Genomic DNA, 14759 nt, shown 5'->3' on the forward strand with positions numbered 1-14759 from the left:
TTTTGTTTTAAAGAAACACCATTTAAAGTTTATAAGCCACTGCATTTTCTTAGTCCTGTATACATGTCCAGACAGTATCCCACTTGCATTATTTTTTCATGATGTACATACATGTAGCAGTATGAAATGGTATCACAGCTTTCCAAGCAACGTATTACCTAAATTCTCAGATATTCAACAAACATGTATCTAACATGAAACAGTATCACAGCTTTCCAATTGTTGTTTTACCTAAATTCTAAAATATATTCAACAAAGACGTTTCTAACATGAAACAGTATCACAGCTTTCCAAGGGATGTTTTACCTAAATTCTCAGATATATTCAACAAAGACATGTTTAACATGAAACAGGCAGATGCAGATTGTTACTGCCTTGCATATAAACTGTTAGGGGCTGTCCATTTAGTATGTGCGCATGGGGAGGGGGTAACCCAAATGATACTCTTGCATATGGGTGGGTCTACAGATAATGTACATATGCATAAATGCTAGAATGAAGCCTTGATAATAATTTGTCTAATACGCAACCTGTTTGACTGGGTTCAGTCAGCGTTTGAATTTTGCTGGGCACTAGACAAACTTTTTAAAGGTTCACAGCTTATTTATTTGATGCAGCCAGACATTCAACATCGGTGGACTATGTTTTATTAAACACGTTAATATCATTAATCCTTTATGGTTTCTGCGTGGATTATACATAGGCTGTTCTGAAGAATTTGGGGGCGGGGCGTCAAGTGTACTTACGCAGGTGGGTGTGTGTAAAAAAAAGCATGCATGTGTAATGGGGGGGAATGGGTCAAGCTTTGCCAGATTTTTGCAAATGTACTAAATGGATGGCCCCATATTATCTGTAAGCCTAACATGAAAATTGGAGGAAAGGCTGAATTTTGAATCACTTAAACTAAACGGCATCATTTTGTTTACTGTGTACCATGTACATATTTAGGCATTGAATCCTCATAAAACATGCTCCCAAATTCCAGTTCCTTTGTTTGTCCATTATTATCCGTTCTTCAAAATTGAGTGGGGGCCAATAGCATTAGTGATATCTGTCTGTCCATCCAACTGCGTGCAACATGGTTTCCAGAAAACTATAGTTGTCTTTTAACCTCAAACCTCATCATTGAGACTTAGCAAGCAGAAAACATATTAGGATCATTATCTTGATCTGAGTCAAGTACATTATCTTTACCATGTTCTTTATTATAATTTTAGTTACAGTATCTTCTATAATGGAATTTTCCAGTCAGTAATTTTTTTATAGAAAACGCTAATTGTGACCAAGGTCAAGTAGAGGGTTTTATAATCTTGTTTATCTAGAAATTATTCATTCGTGCTGTATGATCTTGAAGCAGAATCATTTTGTTGTGTTCAGTATTTAATTTGGGCTAAAATTGATTTATTCAAATTATTTGTGCTCATCAATAATATTCTTGGAAGGGGAGACATTAATTTGGAATTATAGTGAATTCAGACAATGATATCTTGGATTATATTATTGTGATTCATCAAATGATTGTCAGCATATCATCACTTCAGACCATTGGTACAATAGTACATTTGAGACCACAGGCCACTACAGGCACATCAAAACCAGCATTGGATTTTATTTGAAATACCACTAGAACTTATTTGGACTTGTGTTAGAAATTCTAGGACTTATTGGGATTTAATTCAAAATACAGTAAGTTCTTTTTATATTTTCACTTTTTGTTTTTTAGGGAAATTATTTGTTGAATTTTACGAAACTTGTTGGTTTTTGTTCTTTTCTGTTAGTTATTGTAAGAACATTGAGTTATATTACTATTCAGACATTTGATATAGCCATCTTGAAAATGATGTTGCTACTCCTCCGAAATGGATAGTCATATCAACATTGGGTTTTCTCTAAAAGACTTCTTATAAGGTCTTGTTGGCAAAAATGGTGCTGATCTGATTTCCACTATAGCCAGGTTGGTGGCCATCTTCAGAATCTTGTTATTCATATCAAGAATATCAGAAGTCATATCAGCTGTATGTAATACCAACTAACCAATAATGCATAACAGCATTGCATTGTTACATTGTATATTCATTGAAAGTAATGGAGGCAATTGACTTCAAAAGGAATCTTTGTAAGTTTAACATCAAAGGTATGACTAAGTGCCAGAGAGAATCCATTACAGGTGTATTTGAAGGAAAGGATATATTTGTTCATTGACCAGCATGGAAAATTGCTTATTTATAAGTCCATTCCATTTGTGTGCTCCCTCTGTGTCAGTCATATAGAAACAGTGTTGAAATTTGAACAACTCAATTTTAATTGGATGCGGTCGCTTGCTGCCACATCCAATGATATTCACAAACCCAACACACTGAAATATCTGTTCAATCTGCAAAAGTGTAGATAGGGTTAACACATCTGAACCTTGGCTAGCAAAGATGAACTAGTTGCAGGATGATGGATATTTTTAGTTTGGTCAACGTATCCATAAAAAAAAATTTGTGTTTCACTGAATTCATATTTGAATTAAAAAAAAAACATTTTAAAAGACCACTGCCCTTCAAATCAGATAATTTGTCTTTTTGGATTTTACATTTTATAGCTGTGATTTCTGGGTCTTTAAAAGGTACTAGAATAATTTAGCCTGATACATCCTACTGCATATCATAAGATATGAAAAACAGTTAGAATTAGCACAGTGTTTTGTAGACCAGGCTCAGAAGTGAAAGCGTACAGATTCCCAATCCAACCATTATATTAGCCCAGGTTGGCTATCATGATGAATCCTTTGGCAGTGTACTTGTCTCCATTTACTTCAACACTAACTTGTATTATAGTGCCATAAAACATGAAACCTAATCAAATGAAAACCTTTACTTTGATAGTCTTAATGTGCATTATTGAGACAATTTTTTTTCTCTCCTTAGGTCGTCACTATGGAGCAATAAGCTGTGAAGGCTGTAAAGGTTTTTTTAAAAGAAGTATCAGAAAGCAGCTTGGTTATGCCTGCCGTGGAAACAAAGACTGCCCTGTCAGCAAGCCACATCGGAACAGATGTCAATACTGTAGACTGCAAAAGTGTCTTGGCATTGGAATGAGATCAGAATGTAAGATATTATATGGTGTACACTGTTTTTTTTAAATTATTCATGACTAGAGGACCAAGTGAACTTGAAGTATGGTTGTGTGTCATCCATCAACATTTGCTTTCTCTGCTTCTAATAGAACTATTGACAAGTTTAAGCCAGCTTTGATAGAGGGCACCTTGGCATAAAGATCTGACCACTCATACTACAAATAATTTTATTTTAAAGTGATATATTATAAAAAACCATTTAACAGAATTTTACCTTGTTGGTCAGAAAGCATCCTAGCATAAAAGTTTGCAATGTTTTAGAAATTATGACAATCCACCATCAAACATTTAAAAGTTGGAAAACATTTTAATCACTTCCCAAAAGTCTCTCTTCAGAACTTGACCTAAAAGCATCATGATATGAAGGCTTATACAAACGATGCCACTATTTTATTAAACAGGCCACCATAAGTACCGATCCTAAAATGTGCTTTTACCAGTGGGGGAAAAAACCCAGAATGCATTGGAAACAAAGAATGAGTGAAATGGAAAGTAAGTGAAGAAAATGCAAAATGAATGCAGAATGAATGCAAACAAAATGCTAGATGCCTTTTGAAGATAATGGAGAGTGCAAAATTCATGTCTTTGCTAGTTTTGCTAAATTCTCACTTTTAATGAGACAAGATAGGAAAGCATTAGTTCTCTTCCTTGGATACTCCCAGAAATGGAAAACCCAGCTGTAGTAAATACCTTTCCATTTTGTTCCTGAAGGAAATGATGAATGGAAGCAAAACAAGAAATACAGAAACAAAGGCATTTCTAAAGAAATAATAAGATGGTGACTGAAATGCAGAAATAAATTAAAAGCGGACAAAAAGAATTTCAAATGCAAATGAAGCTCATTTGAACTGTAAATGCAATGCAGATTCATTAAAATTTTATATTTCAGGGTTCTTTAAAATTAGGAAAACCATTATAGGACTTCTTTCCATAAATCCATAGAACTGACTTTGATCTAATTTGTGAGCATCTGACTTGAAGGCTTTTCAGTTTTGTATTTTTTTAAAAAAATGCCTATCCACCATTAAATACTGCCAATGTCAGTCAAATATTAAAACCTTTTTATGACATTTTTTCAAACACTGCAGAATGGAATTAAACTAAATTTTACAGCAAACATTCTGATCATCTGTCAAATATGGATCAGGACTTTTTTTAAAATGGAGAAATCTTGAAACTATTTTCTTAACAAATTAACAGAATTAGAAGTCAAAAATAGATCAAACATCCAATAAATCCAGATTTCTTGGCCAGCTCTCTTGTATTTCATTATAGGCAGATGCCCTTCAGGTGAGTGATTTTATCGCACTTGGGTCTCATGTTTAAAGATGCTCTGAACCTGCATGCATTTCAAAGTCATCTAGAATTCCACATTTTAGTAATTGACTCAAGAAAATCTTTAATCTGTAACTGATTCATGGCAATATGTTAATAGTGCCATGTTTGTTAATCAGTTTTTATGGCTATCAATTTCATTATTTTGTGGAAACATATTTTCATATGTACTACTGTTGTCATTCATATGTACTGCAGTTTTCATTCATATGCTACTACTGTTGTCATTCATATGTACTGCAGTTTTCATTCATATGCTACTACTGTTTTCATTTATATGTACTACTATTGTCATTCATATGTACTACTGTTGTCATTCATATGTACTGCAGTTTTCATTCATATGCTACTACTGTTGTCATTTATATGTACTGCAGTTTTCATTCATATGCTACTACTGTTTTCATTTATATGTACTACTATTGTCATTCATATACTACTACTGTTGTCATATATACTTCTGTTTTCATTCATAATTACTGATGTTGTCATATATACTTGTTTCATTCATATGTACTGCTGTTATATATACTTATATTTTCATTCATATGTACTAGTTTTCATTTATATATACTACTGTTGTCATTCATATGCTACTACTGCTGTCATATATATTAGTTTTCATTAATTTATAATACTGTTGTCATTCATATGCTAATACTGTTGTCATATGTATTACAGTTTTCATTCATATATACTACTGTTGTCATTCATATGCTACTACTGTTGTCATATGTACTAGTTTTCATTAATTTATACTACTGTTGTCATATGTACTGCAGTTGTCATTCATATGCTACTACTGTTGTCATATGTACTAGTTTTCATTAATTTATACTACTGTTGTCATATGTACTGCTGTTATCATTCATATGATACTACTGTTATATATACTTAGTTTTCATTCATATGATACTACTGTTGTCATTCATATGCTACTGCTGGTGTCATATGTACTACAGTTTTAATTCATATATACTACTGTTGTCATTCATATGCTAATACTGTTGTCATATGTACTTCTGTTTTCTTTCATATGTACTTCTGTTTTCATTCATATGTACTACTGTTTATATTTATATGTACTACTGTTGTCATTCATATGTTACTACTGTTGTCATATGTACTTCTGTTTTCATTCATATGTACTTCTGTTTTTCATATGTTCTTCTGTTTTCATTCATATGTACTTCTGTTGTCATTCCTATGTACTACTGTTTTAATTCATATGTACTGTTTTTATTCATATGTATTACTGTTTTTATTCATATGTATTACTTTTTTCATTCATATGTACTACTTCATCATTCATATGTACTTCTGTTTTCATTTATATGTACTACTGTTGTCATTCATAGATGCTGCTGTTGTCATTCATATGTACTACTGTTGTCATTCATATATGCTACTGTTGTCATTCATATGTATTACTTTTTTCATTCATATGTACTTCTGTTTTCATTTATATGTACTACTGTTGTCATTCATATATGCTACTGTTGTCATTCATATATGCTACTGTTGTCATTCATATATGCTACTTTTGTCATTCATATATGCTACTGTTGTCATTCATATATGCTACTGTTGTCATTCATATATGCTACTTTTGTCATTCATATATGCTACTGTTGTCATTCATATATGCTACTTTTGTCATTCATATATGCTACTGTTGTCATTCATATGTACTACTGTTGTCATTCATATATGCTACTGTTGTCATTCATATATGCTACTGTTGTCATTTATATATGCTACTGTTGTCATTTATATGTACTACTGTTGTCATTCATATATGCTACTGTTATCATTCATATGTACTACTGTTGTCATTCATATATGCTACTGTTGTCATTTATATGTACTACTGTTGTCATTCATATGTACTACTGTTGTCATTCATATGTACTACTGTTGTCATTCATATGTACTACTGTTGTCATTCATATATGCTACTGTTGTCATGTATATGTACTACTGTTGTCATTCATATGTACTACTGTTGGCATTCATATATGCTACTGTTGTCATTTATATGTACTACTGTTGTCATTCATATGTACTACTGTTTCTCCATCAATAGATGAGCTGTTTTCTTCAGGTCATTCTGTTTTCAAGTCTCATAAGTGTCTTATCCATGCGTACAGGCATAAGCCTCTTCAATTTGAGTTGACTTGGTCCAAGGTTAGGGTCATTTACCTGAATAGTATTTCTCCTTTGAATACATTCACTGATCACTCTTTTTTAGAAAAAAAAATCTGTTATGTCTCAACCCAGCAATTCCAAAAAGAAAACAAAAAAATTGTATTTCCTTTCTATGTAACATATAAACAAAGTGAAGAAACTCTTACCCATTAGACTGCTCTGGCGGCCTAATGGTTAGAGCATCCGTCCTGGATGCAGGCTACAATGGGTTTGAACACTGGCTGAGTCATACCAAAGACTTATGCAAATGGTACTAAGAGCTGTCTTGTGAGGCACTCACCATTAAGAGGCTAGCATTAAGACTGGTCGGCCTGGTGTCAGGATAATGTGATTGGGTGTGATATCATGCTACATGTCTCTGGCATGATGCTTCATGCTAGACATTACAATAAACTGCCACACTGCAGACATCGTAGCAGTATGGCTGAAAAATTCTTAAAGCTACATTAAAAATCCAAATCACATACTCACCCATATCCATTACTTCCCTAATACTACCCACTAGGTAGCAACATTTATGGTTTTAGCTTTCCTTGGATACCATCTACATTGTATCCTATGCCTCCCCAAATCTAAGAAACATTGTCGGGCTCATTTTATCATCCTGGGATTAAGTCAGTATATTATTGAGAGTAAATATATTTACGACATGTTGCAAGGAATTTTTACAAATTCCTCAAAATTATGTAAATTTGTTTGCAGTTATGGACTTCTTTTTATCTCCTGCAGATATTGTGCTCCAAGACAGCAGTGTTGTTGCCCGTTGTTGGTGTTTTCGGACACACTGCCAGTATTTAATGCCACAGAATATGCATGAGACATGCCCAGCTTGTATCAGGTGTTCTTCAAATGCAACATGCTGTGTTTGTGCTTCAGGTTCAGAAGGAATCTGGTCCAAGAGATAGGGTCTAAGAGCAAAGACAGATGCGACTTCCTGAGTTTTCACCTTGAAACGTTGTCACTGGCAAATATAGTGGGAGACATCATGATGGTTCCACCCCCACCCCCACTTCATATCTAAAGTGATGCAAACAATGCCCTTCTCCCCATTTTTCACAGAACTGCTCCAGTGGCCTAGTGGTTAGAGCGTTCGTCTCGAATGCAGGAGGTCGTGGGTTCGATCCCCGGCTGAGTTATACCAAAGACTTACAAAAATGGTACTAACAGCTGCCTCGCTTGGCGTTCAGCATTAAGAGGTTAGTGTTAGGACTGGTCGGCCTGGTGTCAGGATAATGTGACTGGGTGGGACATCATGCTACATGTCTGCGACATGATGTCCCAGTGCTAGACATCACTATAAACTGCAACATTGCAGACATCGTAGCGATATGACTGAAAAATTGTTAAAGCTACGTTAAAAATCAAAATCACATCACATCACCCATTCTTCACAGGCATTGATGTAGTCACAGATTAAACAACCAGTGCAAAAAGCATTGACACAGTTACTGGCTTGGGCTGAATTTGTGCCCCATCATCTCTCACAATTCTCCATTGATGCCATAAAGCTAATATGAGACTATCCTCCCTTTATTAGACAGTCACCATCATATGTCTGAGCTTGGCCTTAGGGCCTGTATGTCTAGGTGCGTGGGGTTTATTCAGACTCTGACTATTCATTTTGCCTATTGGATGTACATCACCATTCCAGCTGCCAATTATCCAGCCAACACCAGCCATACAGATTCATGACTGACCGTGAATCCATCATATGGGTGAGCCATGCTGCATGCTTGCCTACCACACCATAGTTTGTGCAGTTATACAGGGATCCAGTTAGCCAATTTGTCCAATTCACTGCACATACTGCCTGGGTTGTTAGAGCTGAGCAACCAGCCAATAACCAGGCAATCCCATCTATCCTGTAGCTGAGCCAACCGGCCAACACACTACCAAGACAAACAATATTACTTGCCTGTACACAGATACAACTGCATAGTCAATTCTTATTAGCATACCTTGTTGAGGAGATGCCAGACATTACAAATTGCCTCATCCCAGTCCTTAGAATGTTCATCTTTGATGTAAGTCCAGTGCCTGAGGAGGACAACCCCTGTAGTGAGTGCAGGGATATCCTTGAATAAATAGTATACTCAGACTTCACAATAGACTGGATAAGTCTAGCTTTAAGACAGTCATGGAGGATATCTAAAGGGTCTATTTATCGGCTGCCTGCCTGCCATCTGCAAGCCAGGCAGGTAAGGTAAGGGCCTCAATTGATGGAAGATGATGATCAGCCCTCTTATCATCTACTGCCCCAGTTGGAAAAGGTGAAGGAAATACAACTGTCTGACAGACTGAATATGGGATCCAGGCAGATCCAAGGCATTCATGTTCAAAAGCCAGCTGCCTGTGTCATTTTCATCATGACACACTTTCTTTTACATATTTACTGTCATTTGATATGAACATTGCAGTGACAACTGTGACCAGCTTTCTATTATATAAGGTGGATAAGAATGTTTTACTTGGTACCTCCATATTAGTGCATTACATGGTCACAATTCTATAGTATTTTTTCACTTGGTCAGAAAATATAAGGTGGTAACCATGCATAGGAGTCAACAACTTGGATTGCCAAGGAAATTAACAGATGGTTTTAACCCCGATGACATCAGCAAATCTGAATTTTGTAAGACAAAATGCCTGTCTTCATTCATCCACTCTAAAACTGCTGCATTCGTTCCCTGTCTGGTCTGCACCCTTTGGCATGTCATTGTTCTTTGGCAGTGTAATAGAGGATAGAAGAAGTATGGAAGCACACATACAACTTGCCTTGCTGTCTGCACCACCGTTCAGGCAGAATCAGTCTCAAGCACCAAGGACAGCAAACAGTCTGCAAAGAGAAAAGAGGCCAATCACTCTACAATCCAACTTCAGGCAACTCAGTTCCAGGGGTAATTTAATTAAGAGGATAGGAAACAATGACTCTCCTAGCCTCCTAACAGCTGTCATTCACTTGCCTGCTTACCTCCCACAGACGGTCTTCCATTAATTGCTTGACATCTTTATTTTCCTGGCCCATGGATCGATCTTTCTTCAGAACAGGAATGGGCAGTCCAAGTTGATTTGTTTGTTAATGGAATTTGTAATGGGTGTTGATATGGGATAATTCAAATTATATTTTGAACCTTGAACCAGTTATAGATGCTACCATACATGTTTTCTGATAGCTCTAGCTTTGGCATGTAGGATGAACAATTTGCATGCCCTTTCATTTGACCCAGGCTATCTCTATTTCATATCAGATGGTTCCATAGGCTGAATGACACAACCAGGTTTTGTAGCAAATAACAGGTTGTTGTTAGCAGTCAATCTGCCCCTTATGCTTCATCTAGATGGATGGTGATGCAGGACCTGGTTCATGCTCTCAAACAATATGTGAAGCAGACAGAGATATGCTCTGGGGTCAGACAGAGTCTCTTCCTCTGAAGCCAGAGGATGTAACTACCCAAGTCCATGCAACCTGGTTTAAGTGGGATTTATATTTGGCATACTCTGTAATTTCATTAAAATACAATGTTTCATATGATACACAGTTGAAGTTGTTGGCTGGCAGGCTTATATTTGCATGATCTAGCTTCACAGAGATGCAGTTGAATATATTTGGTGCAGCCCAGATCATTGCAAGACAAAATGAAATCAGCAAAGCTTTATACAGGTGTAAAATCAAACATTTGCTGAATTTGCCCCCAAATTCGTACTCTGTACAAACAGTCTTTTTGCATCTTTTCTGTTATCCTGTTATTCTTGCCATGGCTTAAGTGAGCATTGGCTGCACTGATCTCTTTAGTAGTGAGATTTATCTTATCGGGAATAATCTTTTTCTCTCATTAACGAACCCAGTAGAGATTGGATGCTCAGCATTTATTCCTTCAGTTACATATTTTCCTAACATTTCTTGGTCACATTGCTGTTAAACACCCCACACCCACACTCAAATGCAAGAATCCTTGTTGATGTATCATTGAAGCTAAAACTGAGTAAACAAATACTAGTGATGGTCAGGGGAATTAATGGGTAAGAGTTTCTTCCCATTATCTGTATGTCATAGTGTAGGAAAGCCAATATTTTTGTTGTGATTTGAGAGGTAGAAGAGCTTCTTTCCAAACATTACTGTGTTTGGTTAAGAATTCTAAGAGACATAATTTACTTTATAAAAGATTGGTTTTTGTTTCTGCATGATAAACCAAGATTCTTTTGCCAAATTGTCATCAGACTTCATCAGTTGACTACTGGACAGGGGCTATGTCATAGAGCCAACTTTGGATATTTGGTTTCAGCTTGATATGTCAAGTTTTCTGGATTGAGTTTTGTTGAGTCTTCTTAGGTGATCTGCAGTTGAAATAGAGACACCTTCCTATTGACTTCTGGCCTAGAGGTCAATGTTCAAGGTCACTGACACAATAATTCTTGTTCACATTATTCTTGCACTTGATATTTTTCAGCTTCATAATTGCATTTCATTTGAGCAAGGATTACTTCCTATTAGATCTGAGAGTAAAGGTCTGGGTCACTGGATACAAAATTTAAAAATTATGTTAATTTTACATTTGTAATAGCTATGACCAGTCAGGGAAGATAACTATTCTTCTGATCCCTTGGTATTTTATTTTTTGGGGGTGGGTGGGTGTGGGGAATGGAAGGATTTTAGGTGACGCTCTTCAGTTTCGTATTTTGCATAGCTTGTATAATTTGTGTATAGTTCAAAGAACCTTTAATTCCATTTATTTTGGTGTATGATTGATGGGTGTAATATGGGTTATAGAGTATACAGCTTGGCCTTATTCCAGATGTGCACCTTTCAAAAAACTGCTAGCTTCACTTGGTCATTTTCACTTCCTGAACTTCAGAGGAAAGTTGTATATAAAAAAAGAGCCAATAACTTATTTTTGCATTTTTTATATTTTGTTATTCATTCATTGTTTTTCCAGAAGCAGGTATTGTCTTGTCAGGCAAAGTTAATTTTCCCTATTTTAATAGCTGCTAAAGACAGTGTACATTAGACTAATTCAGGCTGATTTTTTCGCTCAAGGGAGCAGTCATTTTAGTTAGCAGTGTGCTTAGATCATGTACAGTTTCCACAAGTACAATATCCAAAGAAATGTCAGCCACATTACATCAAAGTAGCATAGAGGTATGCCAACATTCTCTCCACTGTAAATGTTTTAAATGCAAACAACTTCCTTACAAACATCATTCTGTCCAAAGTACATAATTACTGGTAAGCGCCTCCTACAGCACATCATATGTACTGCTTCAGCTTTACGTCAGTCTTTTAAAATTGGCATCGTCATCAGCACCTGGCATCAGTACTTGCTAGAGTTATTGCTCTTGTTCTGACTGGAACTCTGTTTACATTAGTTTAATTGTTCAGTATTATTTACATGCATTTTGTTAAAATCAGGGATTAATAGGAAGTAAAGAACTAAGTAGTTGATCAATAACAATTCTTTCTCGCTTTCTATACCTTTCTGTTTGTAAATATTTGGTCACCTTAATTCTGGCAGTCGAAATGTATATGCTGTATTTTTGTAGCTGTCCAGCAGGAAAGAAAGCCAACCGAGAAGGACAAACTGTCCCCTACAGTTGCCACATCAACACAAAAGATCTATATCAGGAAGGATCTGAATAGCCCTTCCACAGCTATCCCGACCTTCAGCCCCAGGGTATGTACTGGTTTTAGAATTTTAAGAGTCAATACATTTAGAGGTCTAGTTTGTGTATAGACCATATTAAATACTTACAAAAGCGACTACCTTTTCATTTTATCTTTGTAATTATACATAGGCAGATTCCAAAGAATATTATGTATCTCAGAAAGTGATAACATCATATTGCGTCTTAGTCTTCCTTACAGTTTAGAGCATATGATGGTTCAGAAAAAGTTGTGAATTTGGTGTATGGTACATTTTCATTTATGTTCTAATTTAGACCTGTTTCATGGATTTGGTGCTCAGTACATTTTTACCTATGGACTAATCCAGACTAGTTTTATGGATTTGGCAGTGTATATAGGAAGGCATACCATCTGTCAATCAATCTCACACTTTTGTTTCCAGATCATAACTCCAAAACTATTCGGTACTGTTCACACAACCTTTTGTTTCTATTTGCATCACTATGTTTGTGTGTGTTTGTGGCAGTGGAGTACTAGGGAAAGGTCCTTTATATTGACAGCTTCTTGCAGAGTCACAAAGAACGTGGATAACCACCTCATACATTACACATCACTATGTCCTTGTGGAGATATTGGTCAGCATTAGAAAAATCAGCTAGCCTGATGCCTGGAGCCCCTCTAAATCTAAATCGGGCCCATCGAGCTTGTCTGAAAAATGTGCTATTTAATTTGCCTGAAAGAAACCGTGAATGTACCAATGACATGGAGCATTTCATTTAAAGGCTGTGAAAATACTAGTAAATTAAAAATGTTATTCACTGGCTCAATTTGTAGCTCTCTCCGCCTTATGAAGATCATCAGCTAAATAGTATCTAATGCTTTTTCTTTTCATATAAAGCAAAGCATATAATTATAATGCATGGGGATTGATCCTTTTTTTTTGTTCTCCATTCTTATGTTACGTGTTTAGGCTCTAATAGACAGTAACAAAGAAAGAGTGACAACAACAAGCTTTGAAAAATTTAACAAATAATTTATTTCTCTGGAAAAACAATGTAAAAATAAAGAAAAAAATAAGAACTTACTGTTTTAAGAATCAAATCCAAAAAAACTCCAAGAATACTCCACCGAATTAAATTTTAGAAGTCATAGTAATGAAATGTTCTAATGAATTAGAACGAAAAATAAAAAATGGAAGGTGATGATGTATATTGTAGCCTTTATATTATGGATGTGTCTACAGTTGTTTGTTGATCCACAAACAATATTTGGGTGTTTGAATTTTGGAAGAAAATTTAAATAAATGTTTTTGTCCAAGAATTCTTTATGAGCACTTATATATTCCCAGAGAAACGAATTAATCTTTCAGAATCCAAATAATTTGAAAAATTAAACCAAATAATTTGAAAAATTTAAAATATAACTCAAATGGTCACAACAGAAGAAACAAAACACTTTACATCCCAGTATTTAGAAGCAAGACTGACTAATTTCTCTATAGACAAAGGTTATACAGTAACTTAAGATGCAAAAAGGATTCCCAGATGTGGGTCATCCCTCCAGAATTTCGAGAACAGCATAGAAGTATTTACGCTAGTCACGTAGTCCCAGTCAGCCTCAATTTCACTATTATCCTTCACACATTAAGAATGAATTAAATCATTATTTGAAAACACATTCACTTGAGTACAAGTGACAATCTTTTCGCAAACGCGGGTTATAAAAGTATCATTACTATTTACCCGCAGGCATCAGTGCACCTTCATATTAATTATTACTATAGATGCCAAGCACATAGAAGCCATGGTGGTAAATAAACACAACTGGCAGCCAGCAGTAAACTTCTTCTTTGAACTTATGGACAGGACATCAAAGACAAAGGTTATTTTTAGTACAAAGCAAGCCGACTTTGGACTCTGAAGCCAGATTTTTTTAAAAGGATATCAATACAGAGGCTATTTTATTGCAAAGCAAGCTGACATTGGAAGCCAACTATGGATTCTTTTAAGTGCGGATTTTTTATTTTTTATTTTTGAATATACAAAGACGGCTGAGATATGGAAGCTAACTTTGGTTTCTTTTCACTGGTATTCACAAAATTTTTGAAAAAGTGAAACAATGGAACAGTTTTTAAAGTGGCACAATATAGTGCTTTGTGCGCGAACATCGATGACCCAGCATATTTGGAGAAAATAAAATCACATGATGAATTCGTGAAGGCCAGAAGACAAACAGATTATTTCGCCGACAATATGATCATTGACATGGATTAAACTCTAGTGTACTTTGATCACATTCCTGAATGGACTGACGATATGATGGGGGTCAAAAGTGTGAGAATTAGCAAGACTAGTGCAGATTTGAAAAAATCTGACTTTTGTCCTTGCAGTTTCTGCTTCAGATGAGGTGTTGCCTCTAACAGTATTTCATGGTATGAGAAAGCTACAAAAATATTTATGTACCAAAAGAATGGAT

The 14759-nt window shown here is 35.5% G+C and overlaps 1 protein-coding gene across 1 annotated transcript in view; it reads left to right on the top strand.

Annotated features, from left to right (window-relative positions):
• Positions 1-14759, top strand: part of LOC149788513 (orphan steroid hormone receptor 2-like) — a 116540-nt gene that overhangs the window by 50750 nt on the left and 51031 nt on the right. Inside the window, exons 6-7 of the mRNA XM_089974510.1 lie at positions 2913-3092; positions 12203-12333. Coding sequence (XP_089830636.1) covers positions 2913-3092; positions 12203-12333 — 311 coding nt within the window. The remainder of the gene's footprint in view (positions 1-2912; positions 3093-12202; positions 12334-14759) is intronic.

The sequence above is a fragment of the Sinohyriopsis cumingii genome, chromosome 11 (assembly GCF_028554795.1).
Source record: "Sinohyriopsis cumingii isolate HCF-2022 chromosome 11, ASM2855479v2, whole genome shotgun sequence".
NCBI lineage: Eukaryota > Metazoa > Mollusca > Bivalvia > Unionida > Unionidae > Sinohyriopsis > Sinohyriopsis cumingii.